Source organism: Schistocerca serialis, chromosome 7 (genome assembly GCF_023864345.2).
Source record: "Schistocerca serialis cubense isolate TAMUIC-IGC-003099 chromosome 7, iqSchSeri2.2, whole genome shotgun sequence".
NCBI lineage: Eukaryota > Metazoa > Arthropoda > Insecta > Orthoptera > Acrididae > Schistocerca > Schistocerca serialis.
In genome coordinates this window covers 261,125,266-261,149,870 of record NC_064644.1, presented here as the reverse complement: position 1 = coordinate 261,149,870, position 24,605 = coordinate 261,125,266, and the positions used below count along the sequence as shown (strand labels likewise).

The window sequence follows — 24,605 nt, the reverse complement described above, 5'->3', positions numbered from 1 at the left end:
TAAAATATATGCTACCCTGAAACATAATCACAAGAACTTCATTAATAGAAAAATGTGAATTCTGTCATAATGCTTAATTCAACATTTCTAAACATTAGCTGCAAACAGAGTGCAATGTTGTGGTACCCAGTCACAGTTTGGTGATGAATTGCCTGCAAAGTGAGACAACTGCTAACATCACCTCGGACAGCCAACTCCTCATCATCACACCTATGTTTCTTTTGCATATCAACAGTGGAAAGTGCTGGATGGAATAATACGTAAAATAAGAGAAAATCAGCCATTCACCCATAATGGACTGATGTGTGGCACATATAAATGCACAACAGAACACACAGTATTCGTGCAAGCTTTTGAGTTATTGCCCTTTCTGTAGTAAAACTACACACATTCACTCACACAGCCACAGAGACACTCAAACAATACCCCAGTGCCTGTGGTGAGTTTCTATGTGCCACACATCCATCTGCTATTATAACACACTCTCACTTCCTAAAATTAACCGTCACGCTACATTTCTCGTATCTTTTTACAAAGCTGATTATTATATGTAACTGGCAAATTTAAGAATCTCGCTTTCAATTGCGCTTACTGATATTTAATTAACTTTAGTCCATAGTTGCTTATTAAAGGACTGTCGCCAGTCTTTCCACCAGTATCACTAATGCTATCACTAATGCCAGGACTGACAACTTCCAATTATTTAAGTATCGCATATACTACTTGAAAGTTTCTTGGATGTTTCTGATAATGGTGTGGAAACTGTACAGTGTTTCAACAAGGTCTGTCACCTTCAGGTACAAGTGTGGAGAGCTGTGGAGATTGGCCAATTTATACATTGGTTCACTAGAAAACCACATGTGCCACTGCAGAGGATGCCAACAACCAGATCCTCCCGCCAGAGGAATGAGCCACAGACACGTGTGTTGTGCAAGAAAGCCTGCCATAAGCCACAGACACCAGCATATGCTTGTGGGCAAGGGTTGTTCGTACCCAGCTTGTCTGTGTCTGTGTTAGGATGAAAATTCTTAGTAAAATGATTGCTGATACTTGTAAAATTCTGGATAATGGGGGAAACTTATCAGGAATGATGGGGATGAAAAACAGTGTTTGGTAACAAAAACAGCTAGACCGGAATGATACCCAAGAAAGAAAATACTGCTTGAAATCATAAATAAGAAAGAATGTTCCCACATAATACACTGGAATTAAACGGTCTATGTGCTGCCTTTCAAAAGTCATAAAATGGACGAATTACAAATTATTCTTTCACAGTGTAAAAATATCAAAGTTATTTGCCTCAATGAACATTGGCTTACATGTGATAGTATTAAAATTCTTAACAAAATCGAAAATTTTGAAGTAGCAAACAGCTTTTATAGACATGAGAAATCACATGGAGGCCCTTACATACTTACTCACTCTGATATAAAATATGTAATACGAATGAAGATAGTATATTCGTGAGCTGCTGTATCGAGTTAAGGGACCTAATATATCATAGTAGTTTCTATTTACAGAGTACCAGAAAAAGCTGCAATTGAAGCTTTTCTGCCCAAATTTCAGTGCTTCCTTGAAAATCTAAACAAAGAAAAAGGAAACTTCAACACTAATATCCTAGGTGAAAGCAATGATGTGTTCAAATTCACTGACACAAAAATGGTTCAAATGGTTCTGAGCACTATGGGACTTAACTGCTGCGGTCATCAGTCCCCTAGATCTTAGAACTACTTAAACCTAACTAACATAAGGACATCACACACATCCATGCCCGAGGCAGGATTCGAACCTGCGACCGTAGCGGTCGCACGGTTCCAGACTGTAGCGCCTAGAACTGCTCGGCCACTCCAACCGCCCTCACCAAAGTAAACTTTAAGTAAGCCACTAGCGTAAATGCACAGTCAGCTAACTGTATTGATACTATCCTAACCAATTATGTATTTGAAGATGTCCATAAATTTTGCTCAGATCTAGGAATCTCTGACCACTGTGCATTATTCATTGAACTACCAAAAATTGACAAGGAAATTCTATGTAACAGAAGCTCTATGAAAAGGAACTTCAATGAAAAAAATTTAACTGTATTTAGAAATAAGTTAAAAGAGGTTGAATGACTTTATGACAGCTGTATTTCAAGTAGTAGTGATTCTGAGGTATTTAATGAAACTTTTCCACTTAGAACCACGTGTAACAAAATCACTGGTAAAGTTAAATGGATAACTCTGGGTATAAAAATTTCTAGTGCTAGGAAGAGGCAACTACATAATGAACTGAAATATAATAAAAACAGATATTTTACTGAATATGTTAGACGTTATAAAGCAACCTTACAAAAGTTGTGAAAGCAGCCAAACAAATGGCAAACAATAAGTTCATTTCACAACATAAAAGTAAAACAAAGGCAGTGTGGTCTGTTGTCAAATCAGAGTTAGGTGTTAGAATTAATAGAAATGAACTACCTAGGCAAAGTCAAATGTTGATATAGTAGAGTATCAGAGTAAAGTAAACCCCTTTGGACTCCAGCAAGGAGCTGAGTATCTCACAGATTTTTAAAAAAAGTCTCAATAAAGCATGTGGAAAATATTATATTATCATTATAAAATAAAAACACAGCTGTGTGGGATGGGATACCGACTAAAGTGATTAAAGCAGTGTATCACACAATAGCACCTCCACTAACCAAAATAATTAATCAATCTTTTGAACAGGGATGCTTTCCTGATGTGTTGAAGTATACCAAAGTCAGACCTCTGTTCAAGAACAGGGTCAAGGGAAGACATAGGAAACTATCATCTTACTTTTATTCTTCCAAACTTGTCAAAAGTGTTTGAGAAAGTAGCTGCAAACCAGATACAAAATTTTATTGTAAAAAATGATATTATTGTAAATAATCAATTTGGATTCCTACCAGGATAAAACACCCTGGCTGCAGTAAATAACTTTATTGAAAAGATATGCAAAGCACTGGACCAGAGGAGTAAAGTTGCTGATATTTTCTGTGATCTTACTAAAGCTTTCAATTCTGTAAACCATGCCTTGCTTATCTACAAATTAGATAAATATGGGATTAAGGGCAATAGCTCTCAAATGGCTTACACTGAACCATAGAACAGAAAACAAAGGGTAACTACATTTCAAATGTGGTGAATTATCTTTCAAAGTGGAGTACTGTATCACAAGGTGTGCCTCAAGGCTCCATTTTGGGGCAAATCTTGTTCCTATTCTATGTAAATGACTTATGCACAAATATCAATTACCCATCAATTCTGTTTGCAAGTGATACTTTTGTTTTAATGGAAAATGGTGATGCAGAACACATTCCAAGCTCCATTGTGAGCACACTGGATACCCTAGAAAACTGGCTCTAGTTAAATGGCTTGAAACTGAACATTGCAAAAACCCATATGGTACATTTCCAAACCAAACACTCAAAATGTGCATAGCTTAAAATACAACACAATAATCAACTTATGGAAGAAGTTGACACTGTCAAACTCCTAGGACTAAATGTGGACAAGAACTTGAACTGGAACACACATATTGAGTCCTTATCAAATAAACTAAGCAGTTTCGCATTTGCAATGCAAATACTTGCAAATTCTACCGACATGAGTACACGAAAATAGCACACCATAGTTATTTTGAATCTGCAATTAGGTACGGAAAAAAATTATCAGATACATGTGTACTGCACAGGAAAACAGAATCTTTTGCCCTTTATTTCAACAACTGCAAATCCTAACTGTACCCCTCATATACATTTATGAAATTATCATCTTCCTACATGGCAGACAAAAATTATTTGAGGAAAATCATTTTAACCACACATACAACACAAGAAATAAAAATAATTTTATGCATCCCACACACAAATTGAAATTATATGAACGGGCTCCACAGTATGTGGGGATGACAATATATGGGCAAAAATATATTTAATGTTATGCCAGTGAGCCTAAAAATAAGGTTACATCAGATTCTGGGGGAGGAATGCTACTATTTGATAGAAGAATTTTTAGAGGATGACATGATAATTTGAGCTAGGGTAATTTAGTGTTAGATTTTTAGATACTATTATTATTATTGTTGTTGTTGTTATTATTATTATTTATTATTATTATTATTATTATTATTATTATCATCTCTGCCTTTTGTGTATATAAAACAAAATTGTATAATTATTATGATGCTGTATGTAAACATCAGCTTTCTATGTTAGGGCAAATTTACTTTGACATTTCTCCTGTACCTAAATCAAATGATTTTGATTATGTTGTAATGAGACTAATAAACCACAATTCACAATCACCCATCAGTGTGATCTTGTTGAATTTGTTTCTCTGTGACCAACAATGTTTTAGTGGTGCCAGTGCTAATTCCCACACTTTGCTGAGCTAAAATTGTGTGTAACTGTTGAGTAGGTAATTTGTTACGCATATTTTGACCACTCCCGCTGCTGACCACTGTCTTAATATGGAACTTGCTATGAACTAGGGACAAGCCTTCTAGGATTCTGTCTTTAAATAATTGGTCAAATTACATATGACAGCTGCCATAATTAGCAGAGACACCGGATTTCATCTCAGCAAAATGCGGAAACAGCTTTGGCGGCACTAGGTAGCATTGGCTGAAGAGAAAAGAACTCAATGAGATCACACCGATGGAGGCTCGGAGTCAGGACAGCTAGGCTGTGCAGAGTCTGCGGCTTGTTTCTGTTGGAGGAGGCTCTGAATGTCTACGTCCTCTGCAAATATGTCACAATCCCACCTCCTGGCTTGCACTTTTATGGAAAAACCAATGCATAAATTGGTTAGCTACTACAACTTCCCACAGTCATACCTGAAGATGAGAAGCAGATGTCTTACTTAAATACTGTACGCTTTACACAACACCACCTGATGCAAAGCTTGAGAACCTTCTCAAGGAGTTATTACAAAATGAAAGGCTTAAAAAATCACATATTTAAATTTAAAGTCCAAAATTGGTCAACTTCATAGCATTTGATGGTCTGTATATCAAAATTCAGTAACTCTTCTTAATTCCAGAACGACTTACATGGAATACCCCCCCCTCCCCCCCAAGAGAGGGGGAAGGGTGACAAAAAGTCAGATGTAGAATGATTGCTTTAATTTTCACTGTTGATTTTTAGTCTTTGTAAAATGTTAAATAACCTGTATCTCTATATTAGTTAAACACACATTTTGGTATAAATAGGGGAAATATGTGCTGAAGCATAATGACAAACAGTGCTTGTATGTTGTCCACAGAAGTTATGTATAATGGTTTACTATATTCATATAAACTTCACCTTTTTGCTCTATGCCTGATTTCCTGCTGCCTGTTATCCAAAACATCCTTTCTTTCTTCCAGTAATTTCAATTCTTTTTTATTCATTTTCTCTTTTAGATGTCCCTGTTCTTCCCTCTTGTCTCTCTCCTATTCATTGAAGAACAAGATGATGAGTATGATTGTAACATTATTCTTTTAGTTTTTACAACAAAAATTTGAAACACACACACACACACACACACACACACACACACACACACACACACACACACCAAAACACTGCTGAACAAATAATAATATGATATCACTGAGAACAGGCATTGTGATTTAGCTAGTACCCCTAAATGATATCTATGTATTTTGGGTATCAAATTTTAATAATTTTTTGTTTATTTATTCACAACATGCTAAATTACAATATTTGTAACACTACATGTATGCACTGTGTGTACGAGTGCATCAGTGTAGTGTAACGTTTATCATCATTTTCATCTGTTTTCCGTCTTTGTTTGTGATGATGATGATGATGGTGATGGTGATGAAGACGATGAGAGAAAGGAGAAGGTGAAACCTGGTGCTTGCACATAGCCCACTCCTTCTGAATTGCACCAAGGGTGCTGCCAAGCTTAATGCCATTTGATGGACGGATCACCATTAACAGTGTCACATGCCCTCACTTCATGACACACTGTTAAGAGGTTTCACATTTAAACCGGGACTTTGGCGCAAAGTGTGATGATCAGGAACTTTACGCAAGCATTTCTTGGGTACTACTAATTATGAAACAATGTAAGTAAACAGAGAAAGCTAAAAAAAAAAAAGGTTTATAATTAAGGGTTTCTCTCCTGTTATACATGGTTAAACTTTACCGATAAACCATGGACACAAAATATCGGCAAACAGTGCTATTAAAAGTGAAAAGAGAAATGTAGGTGAGCATAAAAACCAAAATTATCCAAATAATGTTATGAAAGTCCTCAAAAATGAAAAGTTATGTCTCTGTATCCTATGGCTACAAAAACAGTGAGAAACACAATCAGTTAACTATAAAATAAAACGTACCATGCCCTGATGATATCCAAGACATGGCCTTCAAAAAAGTTCAAATGATATAATCAATGTGTCATTTAGTACAAGGATTTTCCCAACAAATGTAAAACCATCAATACTAAAGCCACTTCACACTGATTGCAATACAAAAGACATACAAACACAAAGACAGTTTCACTATTAGCTACCTTTTTTATAAAATAAATGAAATAGTAATGTATGAAAGGTTAAGTAACTTTTTCAATAAAAAACAATATTAATTAACCCAGAAAATTGTTAAAAAATCTACTGATATAGCTGCCTTTGACTTCTCAAAAAATGTTCTAAATGCTGTAAATCAAGACGAATTAATCTGTGGACTTGTAGGTAGTGGGGAGCGGGCATGGTAATTATGACAACAAATAATCAGTCACACTTCCGTCACATATTACGAATACTTTTATTCTCACAGCATATAAACAATGCGTGTAGCGCAGAACGTGTACTACAGAGAAATGATCTGGCAAAGATAAAGTTGTTCTTGATGCAACAGGGCAGCGATATTATTGGGGGGTAGAGCCAGTGGTTCTGTGTCCCCACTGACTGTTTCTACACCTATTTAAAGCCTTTGATCTGATCAATGACGATCCACTGCTTAGAAAATTATAAAAATATGGTACCTATGGAGTTGCTTACAACTGGTGGAAGTAATATGTTTCTAGCAGGCAACAGATGATAGAAATATAGCACTAGATAAAAGTTACTTTTCAGGATACAGGAAACTTAACTAGGGAGTATCTCAACAATCTCTGTAAGGTTCTCTTTTATTCTTTTTAATAAATGATTTATCCCTCACGGGTCAACAACAGAGCCAGTGTTGTTTGCAAATCAAACTAGTCTTTTCATCAAAAGACACAATGCAGCAGATGTACAGGAGGTCTATTTGATGGCAGAAATGTGTTATAGACAATGGCAGTGAGATATATGAGAACAGTATGGGTGAGCTTTAGAGATGAAAGAGCAAAATTCTGAAACAATATAATCCTAGAATTATGGGACTGTACCAGAGAAGAAACATCTTGATGAAGTTGCTGGCATACTAGTTAGATGGGCATTTAAGATGTGAAAAATACATTGAAGTAGTGAACAAAAGGTTGAGTGAGCATGGCAGTGAGTAATACTAATCACGTGAGTGAAATGACGTGTGAAGTGGAATGGGGTGCGGACACTGGAGTTTGTGTTCATGTATGTGGTGTGTGTGTGTGTGTGTGTGTGTGTGTGTGTGTGTTAGAGAGAGAGAGAGAGAGAGAGACCATAGAAGTGATGAAACATGCATTAGAATATAACATTTTCAAACTATAATGGGCAGTGAAATGAAAAAGAGACAGGTAGGAAAAAAAGTGAGTAAGCTGTTTATTATTTTAAAAGTAATTGCCATAACTGTTAATACACTTTTTCCACTATGAGAGAAGACAGTCAGCGCCTCATGGAAAAATGTTTACGGTTGCCTAAGGAACCATAATTGTACCCAATGAAACTTCCTGGCAGATTAAAACTGTGTGCCCGACCGAGACTCGAACTCGGGAACCTTTGCCTTTCGCGGGCAAGTGCTCTACCAACTGAGCTACCGAAGCACGACTCACGCCCGGTACTCACAGCTTTACTTCTGCCAGTACCTCATCTCCTACCTTCCAAACTTTACAGAAGCTCTCCTGCGAACCTTGCAGAACTAGCACTCCTGAAATAAAGGATATTGCGGAGACATGGCTTAGCCACAGCCTGGGGGATGTTTCCAGAATGAGATTTTCACTCTGCAGCGGAGTGTGCGCTGATATGAAACTTCCTGGCAGATTAAAACTGTGTGGCCGACCGAGACTCGAACTCGGGATTTCCTGTCAGAAAAGTCACAGTTCGTAGTAATTGGCGGAAAGTCATCGAGTAAAACAGAAGTGATTTCTGGCGTCCCCCAAGGTAGTGTTATAGGCCCTTTGCTGTTCATTATCTATATAAACGATTTGGGAGACAATCTGAGCAGCCGTCTTAGGTTGTTTGCAGATGACATTGTCATTTATCGACTAATAAGGTCATCAGAAGAGCAAAACAAATTGCAAAACGATTTGGAAATGACATCTGAATGGTGAGAAAATTGGCAGTTGACCCTAAATAACAAAAAGTGTGAGGTCATTCATTAAACTTCAGATATACGATAAATCAGTCTAATCTAAAAGCCATAAATTCAACTAAATACTAGGTATTACAAATACGAAAACTTAAATTGGAAGGAACACATAGAAAATGTTGTGGGGAAGGCTAACTAAAGACACTTAGAAAATATAACAGTTCTACTAAGGAAACTGCCTACACTACGCTTGTCCATCCTCTTTTAGAATACTGCTGCGCGGTGTGGGATCCTTACCACATAGGACTGACGGAATACATCAAAAAAGTTCAAAGAAGGGCAGCACATTTTGTATTATCACAAAATATGGGAGAGAGTGTCACAGAAATGATATGGATTTGGGCTGGACGTCATGAAAAGAAAGGCGTTTTTCGTTTCAACGGAATCTTCTCATGAAATTCTCTTCACCAACTTTCTCCTCCGAATGTGAAAATATTATGTTGACACCGACCTACATAGGAAGAAATGATCAACATGATAAACTAAGGGAAATCAGAGCTCGTACGGAAAGATATAGGTGTTTGTTCTTTCTGCGCGCTATACGAAATTGGAATAATAGAGAATTATGTTGAGGGAATTAGATTAGGAAATGAGACATTTAAAGTAGTAAAGGAGTTTTGCTATTTGGGGAGCAAAATAACGGATGATGGTCGAAGTAGAGAGGATATAAAACGTAGACTGGCAATGGCAAGGAAAGCGTTTCTGAAGAAGAAAAATTTGTTAACGTCGAGTATAGATTTAAGTATCAGGAAGTCGTTTCTGAATGTATTTGTATGGAGTGTGGCCATGTATTGAAGTGAAACGTGGATGGTAAATAGTTTAGACAAGAAGAGAATAGAAGCTTTCGAAATGTGGTGCTACAGAAGAATGATGGAGATTAGATGGGTAGGTCACATAACTAATGAGGAGGTATTGAATAGAATTGGGGAGAAGAGGAGCTTGTGGCACAACTTGACTAGAAGAAGGGATCGGTTGGTAGGACATGTTCTGAGACATCGAGGGATCACCAATTTAGTATTGGAGGGCAGCGTGGAGGGTAAAAATTGAAGAGGGAGACCAAGAGATGAATACACTAACCAGATTCAGAAGGATGTAGGCTGCAGTAGGTACTGGGAGATGAAGAAGCTTGCACAGGATAGAGTAGCATGGAGAGCTGCATCAAAACAGTCTCAGGACTGAAGACCACCACAACAACAACAACAACAACAACAACAACATGAAGGTGGTTCGATGAACCCTCTGCCAGGCACTTAGATGTGATTTGTGGAGTATCCATGTAGATGTAGCGACTGTATGGAGGATGTGTAAGGGTTTCTTAGTGAAACTTCTACAGGGTAGTTGGAAGAACCTTGGCAACATGAGGGCAGGCCTTATCCTGCAACAGAAGGACACAATCCATCAACATTCCTGGGTATTTGGCGTTGCTGGAGCAATTCGGTTTTTTGCAAAGTGTCTACATACTGCTGTTGTTAATTGCGGCACCGTGTTCTAGACAATCAGTGAGCAGTAGGACCACACAGTCAAAGAAAAAGGTCATCATGACTTTCCTGGAGCTGGTGTGCATGGCTTTGGATTTTTTCAGTAGGGGCAAGTCAACGTGCTTCCATTGTTGGCTCTGATGCTTGTTTACCGGCAAAAAATGATGACACTGTACCTTACTTCTCATGACAATATGGGACAGGGAACGATATTCTTCATTGTGATTCCGTTCGAGGTGCTGCAGTGATGTCGACATTCTGTCCAACTTATGCTCCTCTGTAAGGCTGTGGGGAACCCACTGTGCACAGATTTTCCAGGATTTCAGATGCTCTGTCATCATTGATTCCCTGTGTGAGCTGAATGGCTTCCATCGTCTGTCATTTCTGATGGCTGGCTTGCATCGTCTGTCACCATATCAATGACAGAAGGGGTAATGACACGATGAACCTACCCTGGCTGATGGCTGTCTTTCAATGACTTGTGTTACCCATACACAGCAGACATTCGGGCATGAATTACACTTTCTGACACTGTTTCTGCAGTCAAAAACTGCACTACACCTCACTGTTCCTCCTTCCTGGACTCTGTACCAAAGTCGGATGCACTCACTGACCTTACAGCGAATACATCTAACAGGCAAAAGCACTGTGGTGAACGTTCATATTGTTCCTTCCTGATTCTCAAGAGAGGGCACTTCTATACATACATACCTATCTGCATTATCAACATATGCATTGTGCTTGTTATTATAGTCTGTCTCATTTTCATTTGACTGCACCTTTTATCTGTACATAATTAAGACCAAAATTTGTTTCCATGTTACATTATCTACATTCTGTATGCATCTTTCTAAGTGATTTGCATGTATTGTTATACAAAATGACAATTTTTTTAGACAAATCAGATTGTAAATGGGCAAAAAATATAGTGTGGAACTGAATGGTAATCGGAAATAACAATCATCAAATTATAGTGGGGATAACAATCATCAAATTATAGTGCATACCTGGGTAGAAAAATTACTATTTCTTTTCATTTTTTACACAGGTAACTTGAAAAAAGACACTAGAGCAACTCCCACTTGGAAAACTAAATACAACTCATGTGACGCTTAATTTGATATATTTTAGTAACTTTCAAAATGTGCCGCTTTCTGAATGAGACGTTGCTCAACTGCACTCAACAGAAGAAGCAGAACACATGGAAGGTCCTGAGAAACAGGATGAATAAAGAGAGAGAAACATTCTTAAGGCTTGCTGGTGTCAATTTAAGAAATTTTAATTGAGACCAGAGGATTCAGGAGTAAAAGTCCACTGTCTTAATCTCTCATTACAACATTCAATATAATTGGCAGGAGAATCAGCACTGGTCGTACTTTTTTTGTTTTATTATCCGCAAAATCCATTTTCGGTCATTTAGTGACCATCCTCAGTGCTGTAATATACAATTAAAATTGGTAGGCACTGGTATCAACATGCTTAGAGCAATCACATAAACTGCCGCTTCCTGAATGAGACGTTGCTCAACTGCACTCAACTGAAGAAGCAGAAAACATGGAAGGTCCTGAGAAATAGGATGAATAAAGAGAGAGAAACATTCTTAAGGCTTTGTCAGTTTATGTGATCGCTCTAAGCTTGTTGATACCATTGCCTACCAATTTTAATTGTATATTACAGCACTGAGGATGGTCACTAAGTGACTGAAAATCAATTTTGCGGATAATAAAACAAAACAAAAAAAATACGACCAATGCTGATTCTCCTGCCAATTATATCCACTATTTGGTCGTGGTGCACAGAACACTCCATGGAGTCGCCAATCAATAACATTCAATATGTTGAAACAGGTAGGTAAGAAGGTGTGTATATCTCCTCACTTAGTACTGTTGCCTTTTGCTATAGTGTCATTCAGTTTTAAGACAAAGCTATCAATACCTCCAAAAGTCTCAAATTCCGTTGCAGCTTCTGAATGGCTGCCATTACTTGAGTCTCCAGTGATCTCAATCCTGTTTCTGACGTAGCTCCCTGTCCAACAAGCTGCTGTTGTGCCAGCGTGATCTGGGAATACAGCTCCTTCTCATAGTGGGCACGTTCCTCTTGAACTCTTTTTTCATATGACAATAACTTCTCATGAAAATATTCTTGTTCTGCCAGCTGAGAAGCCTTTATCAACCTGCATAAAAGTTAATTCTCCTTTAGTGCAACATAAACAACTGGTAATAAATTCAAGTAATGCAACACTATTCAGCATCTTCTATGTCTTTGTAGCTTACATCTATTAACAAGACTGAAGCATTGTTTTTACAACAGCAAGTAAGGGCATCAATAGACGCTTTCTAAATCCTTTGGGAAAAATTCATGGTACTGTATTTATAAATATTTTGTAGCTTAAAGTGTGTTAAGAATGAGAGAAGGAGTCTAATAAGATGTGCATGCCTACTTCAGTCAATAAATAATAGTAAGTAAAAGATTTAATGGTCTTGAGTAACAAGAGTGTGATGACTGCAGTATACTGAACATTTGTATGAATTGATATGTAAATATTTATACAAGTCAAATAGAATGTTTCCTGGGGTTGTAGAAAAATATCACAATAAAAGGTTGTTTATTCGTCACACGACCGGTTTCGGGCTTACGCCCATCTGCAGGTGTTTATACATTCATATACATGTTTGTACTGTTGGAGATCACTGTATTGCTTGAATGGTCTTAATCATCTTGATTTTACATGTTTTGAATGCATTGACAGTTCATAATACCTGGCTAGGTAACATTAAATGAATTTTATCTATAGTGGATGCTGTCGAACTCCGTGACTGTTCATTTATGGGGTTGTAGAAAAATATCTGCTACCAGTCACAATAAAGGGTTGTTTATTCATAACATGACCGGTTTTGGGCTTATGCCCATCTTCAGGTGTTTATACATTCATATACATGTTTGTACTGTTGGAGATACAGTAAATTCTTCAACTAAAATTGCTCAATAGTGGAACAGTATATGCATCTGATGAGATAACTGTAATATTCTATGCAGATTATGCAAAAGAATTTATTCCCTTCCTAGCAGGAATTTTATCATAGGTTGTTGGAGCAAAGAAGGGTAACAACCAAATGAAAACAAGTACAGATCATTATTGAAGGGCCATTAGACAGAGGTACATAATTATACGCCTATATCAATGACATCAGTCTGCTGCAGAATTATGGAATGTTTTATGCTCACACTTACCAACCTTTCATAGAAGAGAACTCTTGCAAAACTCAGCTCAATATATTCATCATTGAGACTCAGAGCACTTATAGACAACAGTGCCAGGTTGTCGGGATCATCCTTGACATCCAAAAGATATTCTATAGAGTATGAGCTTACTGAGCATCTAACCAATTCTGTGACTGGATTCAGGATATACTAGCAGATAGAATTCACTATGTCATTCTTAACAGGATGATATCAACAGATGTAAAAGTAGCTTTGGGAATACCTCAAAGGGTGTTGTAGATCCACTGTGTCTATGATATGCATAAATGATTCAATGGAGCTTGTCAGTAGCTCTATGAGGCTGTTCAAAGATAGTGCTGTTGTCTACAAGAAGGTGCAATGCCATAAAAGACTAGCAAAAAGCAGGAAGACCTACAGACAATGAATGATTGATGCAGTAACTGCCGGCTGATCCAGAACACAAACAAATGTAACATGTTCCATGTAAATAAGTGAAGAGAGTGACAGTTGTTTGATTCCACTATTGTTGAGAATCATTGGTGGAATCATAAGGAAATTTGATTCATCTGTAAAAGAAATGACTTACAATACACACATCTGACTAATTTTTTAGTACTGCCCATCAATTTAGAAACTTTACTATAGCCATAAAAGCACCAACAACACAGACAGAACAGTTGCATACATCTCCAAAACATTATCAGTGGCACAACTTAATTATTTCCAAATTAAGGAGGAGGTCCCCAGAAGACTGGCAGAATAGAATAATTGTATGTATCTTTAAGAAAATGAAGGGATCTAAAAAAAACTTTAGGGAGCACAGTGTAAAATTCTGTGAAAAGATTCTGCAGAGACAAATACAAAAAACAGTGAAAAAGCAAATGAGAGGAGAAAATTGTGGTTTCACGACAGGAAGGTTCACTGTGGATCTCATATTTGCACTGAGACAGCTGCAGGAACAATCATTATGAGTATGGGAGAGATCTATTGGCGGCTTTCCTGGATTTCTTTCTTTAAAAAAATAAAATAAAATAAAATAATAAAGAGCATATTGCATCATATATAGAAGTAAAGTTTATGTAGCACTAATAAGTTAAGCAAACTGTACTGAGGATAAAAGAATTGAACTGAGGTAGTGTTTGTTGCATGAGAGTGGGAAGTGGGAGAACAGATAGCTGACAGAAACAGCCTAAAACCAGGCTCTTCACAGTATTAGTGGATGATGTAATGACAGAAGTGGCAAGAGACACTGAAGACAGGATCACAGCAGTATTGCCTGCTGATGATACGGGGGAACAACAGAAGCAGTTAAGATGTTTGGGAAAAAGTTGTGGAAGAATATGGCATTAAATTTAATGCAAAAAGCCTGACTTGGAGGTTAGGAGAGGAAATGGAAGGAATGCCCAAGAATAAGTGAATAAGCAAGGCAAACTGACAGCTATATGAAAAGTGAGATAAATTATATAGAATAAAGAAGTCCCTCAAAAAAGTAAGAAGATGATGTATCAGAACATGTTATATACCAATTCTGTTGTGTGCTGCAGAAACCTCGGTCACAAAGGAAAGGGAAAAAGGTAAAAAGGCAAATGAGTTGAAGTTTTTGACAAGTCAAGTAACAAAAATGGAAAAGATGAGAAAGATTCGAATAGTATAGACAGGTGAACAAAATGGAGGAGATGAGAATGCCTTTAAAAATGTAAGAAAGGAAGATTGAGGGCAGGGAACTAAGGAAGGTGAGGGTCAAATAGCTAAAAGGAATGGCAGAAAGCATATGGAAGGGAGGAGAAGCAAAATGAGAGAGAGGTGACAGGTAGACAGGAGAAGATGGAGAGACTTGTCTTCAAAGTAGATCCCACCATTGGCAGAAAACTCGACAAGATGATGATGATGACGATTTTGGTCATTATTTATGTAACTAAGAAATGTCATGTGTACCTTGTAATGTAACAGACTGGGACTCACATACTGTAGTATATGAGACATCTGTATTTTATGAAACTAATCCTAAGAACTATATTTGTGTGTTCTTCTATGCATGATGTTATGCTTGAATTATTTTACATGCCATTTGTCAAATTAAAATATTGTTCCTAATAATGTATCAGACTCCTGACATTGTTACAATGTTATATATGTGTGGGCAAATATGATTGCAAGGAGCAGTAGTACAAGCAGTTTTATTATGACAATGGAAGTTGAATTTTGACAGGGACTGCAGTAGTAGTTATTGAATGGGTTGGACAGTAGTAGTTTTGGCAGAAAGTTTGTGGTTTTTTGTTATGAAATTAAGTTCAGTTTTCTTAAAGTGCAGTTCAGAAGCTGATTAGGAAAAATAAAAAGTTATTTATAACATGGAATTCAATTTTACATTTCAGAAGTAAACTAGATACCAGCATATTCTTATAGCAAAAACTCAAGAATGTTCTGTGATCATACAATGATACCAGCAATTTTACATGACTGAAATTACCAGTTAAATATAAATAATGGCTGTGGCATTACCTGTTCAGATAATTAGTAAAATGAACCAAAAATAGGCTTCATTCACAGCCAGAAGCACATGCAATCAATAAACTGAACATTTTGGATTTTATTAATTTATTCTCATGATTTGTGTAAGAAAGGGAAGTTGCAACTTGTATGGCATGACATTTTACTTAATCACGACTCTGGTCCAAACTCCCTGAAAATGTGGCACAATGCTGACAGCAATGGACCAACTTGTTCAATGTGCCAATGCTGACTCCCTCTCTCATCTACTCCAGATATTAATTTTAATTAGCTGCAAAGCAGTAGGCTATCAAACTGATAACTCTATGAGTCATGTGTTGGACATGTTGGCTACAACATCCTGCAAAGTAGCCTAAGCCACATGACAGGATTCACTTGTTTTTTGGGTATAGTGATTTTACATAACACAAGTGACCGGACCACATGTCTAAAACAGCAGACCCTGGCCTTTGCACATATATTTCCTTCTGTCATTGTCTGGATGCATTGGATGACACTACTCTTGACTACAGAATAGGTGGAATGCAGGGCTGATAATTTGCCTATACTCTAGCCCCATATCCTTCAGTTTCTCCATCAGTCGCACTGGGGGATGCCCTGTACTGCACCCACAATTAGGCAGCACCTCTTATAATAGCCCAACCCAGAGCCCTTCACTTACCCACAAAATAATTACGAACTGACTATACTGTTTTTGACAGTTACGAAGAGGGATGGTGAATTTAAGCATGCTCATGCCTCCACTGAAGTTGGTAAGCACTCAGGATGCCAAAACCCACAACAATTGACCAGGTTCTGGCAAAATTTCACAATGCCCAACCTTAGTAAGCTATACTCATGATATTATGTGAAGTTTTGGCAATGACAGTGCTTTTCAGTATATCAGAGCCACATGTGTTAGTCAGTATATCTCACTGATGTTTAGACTTGTTTGAAGAAAATTCCATAGAGTTTCTCCACTATTTTATAACAGTAGATCAAACATATTCAGAATCACACACAGATATGCAACAGCAGCAAAAACAGTGGGTTACAAAAGGTACAAGTACACCATAAAAAGCAAAAATATTTCATCTGCAGGAAAAATCATGGGCCACCATTTTCAGGGACTGGACAAATGAAGACATTATTCAAACTAAAATCCCACATCTTGCACAGAAAGTTCTATAAGCCAAGCACTGTCTAGCTTACATATTATATTCATTTTTGACAGAATTAGGCCATCTTCAGCTCTAAAATATGGAGAGGATGATAGTAATCATCACAATCAGTTGGTGAGAATCAGCAAAACAATCTACAGCAGCTGATGTCAGGTTGGGTGACTGACTATTTATGCCAAATTACTAAGGTGAAGCTGAGACAGATAATTTTGCACAGCTAGAAAATCTTACTTTACAAAAAGTATTATAAAGTTCAGAAGTCATTTGACTGTGTGTATTAATTTACAAGGCACCTACACTGAAAAGAAAACTTTGTCTCTTTTTTGTAATAGTGAGACTCTGAGCATGTCCTTATTACTAGACAAATAACACAATGCAAATGTAGCTGGAAAGTATGTGTACTATTATGAGTATTGTTCTGTTGATGGCAAAGGGTCCTAAAGTAGAGTATGCAAAGGTAAAAATGAATATATTTCATTTTTTTCTACTGACCTTTTCATATCACAGCACCACAAGCGAGTGTATGTGTGCAGGATGTAAGTGTTTCGCTGTCCTTCACAGCACATTGCAACTCAGCCAGCCATAGAGTACAGATCAGCTCAGTGTGTCCGCTCAGTCTGCTAAGTACAAGCTTAGAGATGACACATGGTTGATAGCAGCAGGAGCCAGATATTTTGCACCTTTTCCACATGGTGACAAATCTGTAGAACTACGTTCATTTTAGGTAAGGGTATTATGGTCCTCATTCTCATCTACTGGAGAGTACAGCCAAGAGGTCGTTTAAATATCTGGGTGTAATGTTGCAAAGTGATATGACACGGAAAGAGCTTGTGAAGATTGTGGTAGGAGAGGTGAATGATCAACTTTTGTTTACTACAAGAATTCTAGGAAAGTGTGGTTCATCTGTTAAGCACACCACATATAGGACACTATTGTGACCTGTCTTGAGTACTGCTTGAGTGTTTGAGATCCGTACCAGGTTGGATTAAAGGAACACATCAAAGCAATATGGAGGCACGCTGCTACATTTGTTACTGACAGGTTCGAACAACATGCAAGTGTTACAGAGATGCTTAAGAAACTTCCCCTGGAGGGAATGAGACATTCTTTTTGAGGAACACTATTGAGAAAATTTAGAGAGCCGGTATTTGAAGCTGACTGCAGAACGATTCTGTTGCCTCCAACACACATTGCGCATATGTACCACAAGAGATAAGATACGAGACATTAGTGCTTATATGGAGGCATATAGACAGTTGTTTTTACCTCATTCTGTTTGCGAGTGGAAATGGAAAGGAAATGACTAGAAGTGGTACAGGGTACCCTCCGTCGCACGCTGTAAGGTGGACTGCGGAGTATCGATGTAGATATTACATTACCTCACATGGGAAAAACTCCCAGCTTCAATATCCAGGTTGTGTCATACTTTCTTAGTGAGGAAGAGATAAACAATGCATTAAACCACTTCCCCATAATTCCAAATTAAGTGTGCCAGAAAACAGCAGCAAATCCAGTACTGAAAAATGTCAAGCAATTTGCCGACACAGGGTGGTGCAAAAAGCTACAGCGCGACTTCTGACCATTAAGGAAATTATTTTTCACATAAGTAACTAAATATAGCTCACAGCATCTAACTGTCAGCAGTAAAATATGAAGATTGAAAGTAGTCGTTCTGTAAGCCCTTAGACAATGAGCATTGTGGCATGGTGCGAACGAAATAACTTGCAAGATGAAAAATGCATTTGCCGGGGTTGGAAACCCAACCTGTCCCTGCCTACATTCCCCAGTTCAAAGTTCTAACAACTGTGAAACAGGTACACACTTATTACAGCAACAGAGAGTGAAAGGGCAGCATATGCACACTGCATGCTTGCAGCAAAAGAAGAATGAAAGGAAGATTGGGTTTAATGTCCCTTCGATATTGAGGTCATTAGGAACAGAGCACAACCTCAGACTGTGTCTAGGATGGGAAGGAAATCGGCCATGCCCTTTCAAATGAACCATCCCAGCATTTGCTTGGAAAGATTTATGGAAATCATGAAAAACCGAAATCTGGATGGTCGGGCATGGGTTTGAACCGTCATCTTCCCATGTGCAAGCCTAGTATGCTAACCATTGCACCACTTCACTTGGTGCATGTTTCCAGCAATAGCATGATCACAACAGCTACACCCTCACTCACAAACAATATGCTTCTGGGACCTAGGGAGATGGGGCCCCTACCATCTACCACTGAGACCTCTGTCCTGCAGTACCAACACCATTGATGACAATGGCAGCTATAGGACCATAAAACAACACTGGCTAACCATTGTTTCCAATGGAGATACTTTCAGTTGTTTTTCTCCCTCCTTGCAAATTCAACTATAGATTACAGTGCTGTCACTGAGATTCAGTGCCAACTGATTGCTTGGCAGACTGTTAAGTGGTATAATTATACAATGGAACCTTGCATAGCAAGCACAATTCTTTCCAGAATCTTACTCGTAGTGCAAAACACTCATTAAGTGAAACAATTTATCCCATTTAAACTTATGTAAAATACGATAATATGTTCCATACAGAAAAAGTACTGAAGGTTTTATTTTATTCATGCCATTTATTCAAAGAAATTTATACATACAGTACTATGTACTTTATTATTCATGATACATAACTTTTTTTTTTTTTTTTTTTTTTTTTTTTTTTTTTTTTTTTTTTTTTTTTTTTTTTTTTTGCCCCCCCCTAGGAAGCTATCTACAGCCATTTGTTTCTGTCGCTGCTTCAACACTTTGAAAAAATGTGACACAGCATTATTGTCAAATAAATTTGTTGCGCGTGTAACCACTGCTTTATTGGGGTGATGATTTTTAATGTACAACGCAACCGATTCCCAAGTTTTCAGCATTTCTCTTATTGTGCCAAAAGATTGCTACATTGCTGTTACCAACTCCTCCTCCTCCTCTGAAGAATACCTCTCCACAATTTCCTGCTACTAAACACATTGCAACTCCATCAGCTCTTCGGTGGTCATTTCTTGGCTGTGATCTTCCACAAACTCATTGATATAATTGTTATCTGCTTCTAGTCCCATGCTCTTCGTCAATCAATTCAAAGCAATGCTCCAAGAGTGCTTTAGTGTAGAGCTTCTTAAAGTTAGAAATAATATGCTGGTCCACAGGTTGGAGTAACGGAGTGGTGTTGGGAGGCAGAAATTGGATCTCGATGAACTGAAATTCTTCAAGGAGGTGGTCTTGCAGGCCTGGAGAATGGGCAGGAGCATTGTCCATAACAAGTAAGACACGGAATGGTATATTCATCTCAAGCAAATATTTTTCCACCAAAGGATTAAACACTTCATTGATCCAGTCACAAAAAAGATCACCTGTCACTCAAGCCTTGTTGTTGGACCTCCACATCACATTTAACCTGCTCTTCTGGACTTCATACTTTTTGAAGCATTATGAAGTTTCTGAATGGTAAACAAGCAGTGGTTTAATTTTCAAATTGTCACTTTCACAGGCACAGAATAGCAGTGTGAGATGGTCTTCCGTTGGCTTGTGACCAGGCAATGCATTTCCTTCTGCTGTTACAAAGGTACACTTTGGCAGCTTTTTCCAGAATAGACCCATCACATCACAATTAAAAACCTGTTATGGCAGACAACTGTCAGAATCTATGAGCATCTTGAAGTTGCTGATGAAATTCTCTGCTGTCTTTGTGTTGGATCCGGCTGCTTCCCTGTGCCTCAGAATGCTGTGGATGCCGGTTCTTCTCTTACACTTTTCGAACCACTCTTGGCTTCCCTTAAACACTTCTTTGGCCGCTGATGATTGTGGCATCTCCATAATGAGGTCAGCAAAAATCATTTTTGCTACTTACAAATGATGTTCTTGTTAATAGTGTCACTTTGCAATTGCTTTTCATTTATCCATATAAGGCGCAATCTTTCAACATCGTCCAGAATATGAAACTGTTGTTTAGATACTCTTGTCACTCACTTTGAAGCATCTATCTTCTTCATCTTGTCCTTGTTCTTGAGAGTAGTGCAAATAGCTAATGTAGCTGGTTTGTATGTGCGTGTTAAATCAGCAACACTCAAACCATGTTCACATTTTTCAATAATTTTACATTTCATTTCTAAGGTCATTTTCTTTCTCTTACGGTTGTCTTCTTGCGGCTTTACCTTCAGGGACATTTCTGCGAAGGTTATTAAAATTTTCACACAAAAACACTGTGTAAACAAAAGTTTAGAAAAATGTGTGATCACAGCTGCACCAAGATGGTAGCAGAAAGAGCGCTACACCCAGACTGCTGTACATGCTAAAGACATCCCTCATATGCAACTGCTGACAATGAAAGGTGCTCATATTATCGAACATTTCCCTTGCCACACACAAAGAGCTAGTGATGTCACACTAAATCATCGTCATTTAGTATGCGAAACATTGCTCATTAAGTGAGTAACTTTTTTACAATTTGTTTTGTTTGTTATGCGAATTACATGTTATGGGAGGTGCTCATTATGTGAGGTTTCACTGTATTAGGCTTCCCATTTGGCCTTATGTCCCTATGCTGTGAACGGACTTTGGCTATTTCCACAGTACTCCTGGGACTGCTATTTGGACCAACAATTACCATGCTTACAAGGTGTGTGAGAAAGGACTGAACACTGTGAGCAATCCAGCAATGCCGTGTTGCTCTACTTGTGCAGACCCATGAGTTTGTCCCTTCCAGAAGGTCAGTTCGAGTTTCAGCTCTATACAACCATCACATGATTTTTGAAAGTGCCATCAGTGAAGTTGTGTTTTTGTTGTGCATTACGAAAATGGAACGGCAGAATTTAGAGCAATGTTATGCCATCATGTTTTGTGTTAAACTTGGAGAACAAATTAGTATGACCTATGAAATTTTTAAACAGGCCTACAGGGAACGTTCTTTAACAAGAGCACAAGCTTTTTGCTGCCACAAATCATTTTTGGAAGGCTGAGGGCATGTTGAAGGTGAACCTGGCTCAGGGAGACCTTCAACCTAAAAGACCAATGAAAACGTTGAAGGCATGCATGCCCTTGTGAGATCAAACTGACATTTAACACTAAAGATAATGGGTGACCTGTTAAACTTACACAATTTCACCATACATCAAATTTTGACAAAAGTTTTGCACATGTAAAAGGTGTGTGCCAAAATGGTACCAAATACCCTCACAACTGAGCAGAGGGACAATTGAAGAAACATGTGCATTGATCTTCTTGAGAAGACTGTCAATGACCACAAATGGTTCAGTCGTGCGATCACAGGTAATGAATCCCAGATTTTTTAGTACAATCCTGAGAAAGCTGCTAAGTGACAGGCGGCACACTGAGACATCTCCTCGACCAAAAAACCTCGAATGAGCAAATTTAAGAACAAAACAATGCTTTCCTGATTTGCTTTTTTTACAGTAGAAGTATCATGCATAAAGAATTTATCTCTCCACTTGCATAAAGAATTTGTTCCTACAGGACAAACAGTCAGTCAACTGTTTTATGAAGAAAGAGACATTCCTGTTGTTCCACAGTCCCCCTATTGACCTGATCTTAATCCTTGTGACTTCTTGTGCTGAAATTTAAAATGTCTTAAAAGGATGTCATTTTGGGACTCTGGAGAACATTCTAAAGAATGTTACTGACATGTGAAAGGACCTACCAGTTGAAACGTTTCAGTGGTGCTACCAAGAACGAGAAAAACAACTGAACCAATGAATAGCTGCTGAAGGGAACTACTCTGAAGGTGACAACATTGTTGTTTGAAAAACATAAAAACTTTGGTAGATAAAAAATCAGTCTCATTACTTTTCTCACACACCTAGTATAGACTACCTAGTATAGACTAGCTTCTAGCAGTAGTTGCCTCTTGCATGTTGTTTTAATGGTTACCTTTAGCATGTGTCTATTGCACTTCAAGGGTGTCTGTATTTTTGGAGAGTATGGAAATGTCAGACATGTCAAACCAAAATTTTGTACAACCAGAACTAAATGTTTTCCAACCAGAACTTAGCGAGTAGATCTCTGTCATTTATGTACCGTTATCTCTCAATGAGCTATACGAACACAACTCACGAGCTGTGCAGAAGCCAAGTCTTCCAGATCACAAACTCCTCCATACTCTGACAGCGGCTATCCAGTTGTCCACACAGAATTAGCAAACTTTATGAAATAATACAGCGGTGAATTGATTAGCTACATCACAGAACAATGCCATATGCTGGACTGTAAAGCTCAGTGAGATGGGTAAACAGACAATGCCCAGCAACTAAAAGGTGGAAATCCACATTCAAATGTCATTCTACAACTAAAGCAGTGCCAGGAAGGCTCACTTAAATATGTAGTTCATTATAGAACAGGGAAATCTATTTCAAAGAGTATCTGGATATACTTGCCAATTTACTGCAGTTATTTGCCACTTTCCATAGCTGCTAAAAGCTTTACCATCAACTTCTACATTTTTATGCGACAGGTTGACAGATTTATGGAGGTGAAATATTGTCATGCACGATTTTGTTTTTCTCTCATTATAATTTATGCCTCAAGAGCTTGAAGACACACAGTGTTATGTTCCACCGCAACACTTTTCCAAGTCAGTCAGTCTTAACAGTCATTTTGGTACTGATTTTTTGTGTTGCTGCTCAATATGCCAAGTCAATTGATACATGATCTAGTGACTTGAGTGAATATTTTCAAAATATTCCTACACAAACAAAGGTATATTTCCCTTGAAGCTTTACAGCATTAGACACTACCAGATAGTGTCAAATATACAGGAGGCAGACAATTAATGGAGAACAAATGATACCAAAAAGAAGACCGAACTGTGCAGTAAATACTCAGACACATTTTGTGTGTAAAATAAGTTGTTTTGACTAACTACACAGGTCATACTAGATGAGACTAATAGCAGTGGAAATTTTATAGTTTGCAGAGCTCTGTAATTTGCTTAATAAAATGTAGTTCAGTATATTTGACTCTACGTTCTATTAAATCTTATCAACATGATATCCAGTTTCTTGATGTTAGAAATATTCCCTGTTGGTACATTATAATAGTTATTAACAACTAGAGCGTGCATTAATATAACATTAGCTAGTGTCCACTGGAAGTGACAGCTAAAACTCCATAATTTATGAGAAATATTTTAACGAAAATAATTTATGGGCATCTGACTGCTGAGCACTTAGCAACACCACTTGGCACGAAGTGCAAGGCGAGGTCCGTGGTGGCTGAATTCAGCAAAGCAGTGGCCTGCTCAGCTCACTGCCTCCCACAGGTAAACACTTCTGTCTGCCCACACTATACATTGCATACACCCTCCATAGCAGGTTTCCGCACTATTCCACTGCACTACTCATGCCATCTCATCTGCCCCCATTGTGATGTTTGCTGGTGGGAATACTAAACAGAGGTTATTGATAAAACATCATGTGGAGACTAGCTGGATGGGGGGGGGACTGGATTCTTCGTGCCTGCAAAGGATGGGATTTGAAAATTCAAGAACTTAAAGGTGGAAGATAGAGGATGAAGGGATAAGGATAAGGGATGAAAAATAAAGCGCATTATACATGGAAGACAAGCAATAGTTGCCGAAAACAAATGCTGATACCACAGAAATGAACATAAATTGGGCCAACCAAGCACATGTTGTAAAGTCAGTTCCCAACTGCAGAGTTCTGGCAAACTGGTGTCAGGAGGAGGACTCCAATTCATACATATGACAAAACAG

At 37.9% G+C, this 24,605-nt stretch overlaps 1 protein-coding gene across 2 annotated transcripts in view; it reads right to left on the bottom strand.

The window, feature by feature from the left end:
* Window positions 1-24,605, bottom strand: part of LOC126412671 (uncharacterized) — a 127,601-nt gene that overhangs the window by 46,447 nt on the left and 56,549 nt on the right. For both annotated transcript variants that reach the window (XM_050082374.1, XM_050082375.1), the window contains exons 3-4: window positions 11,911-12,148; window positions 5,309-5,436 (exon numbers count right to left, since the gene is read on the bottom strand). In XM_050082374.1, the coding sequence (XP_049938331.1) occupies window positions 5,309-5,436; window positions 11,911-12,148 (366 nt within the window). The remainder of the gene's footprint in view (window positions 1-5,308; window positions 5,437-11,910; window positions 12,149-24,605) is intronic.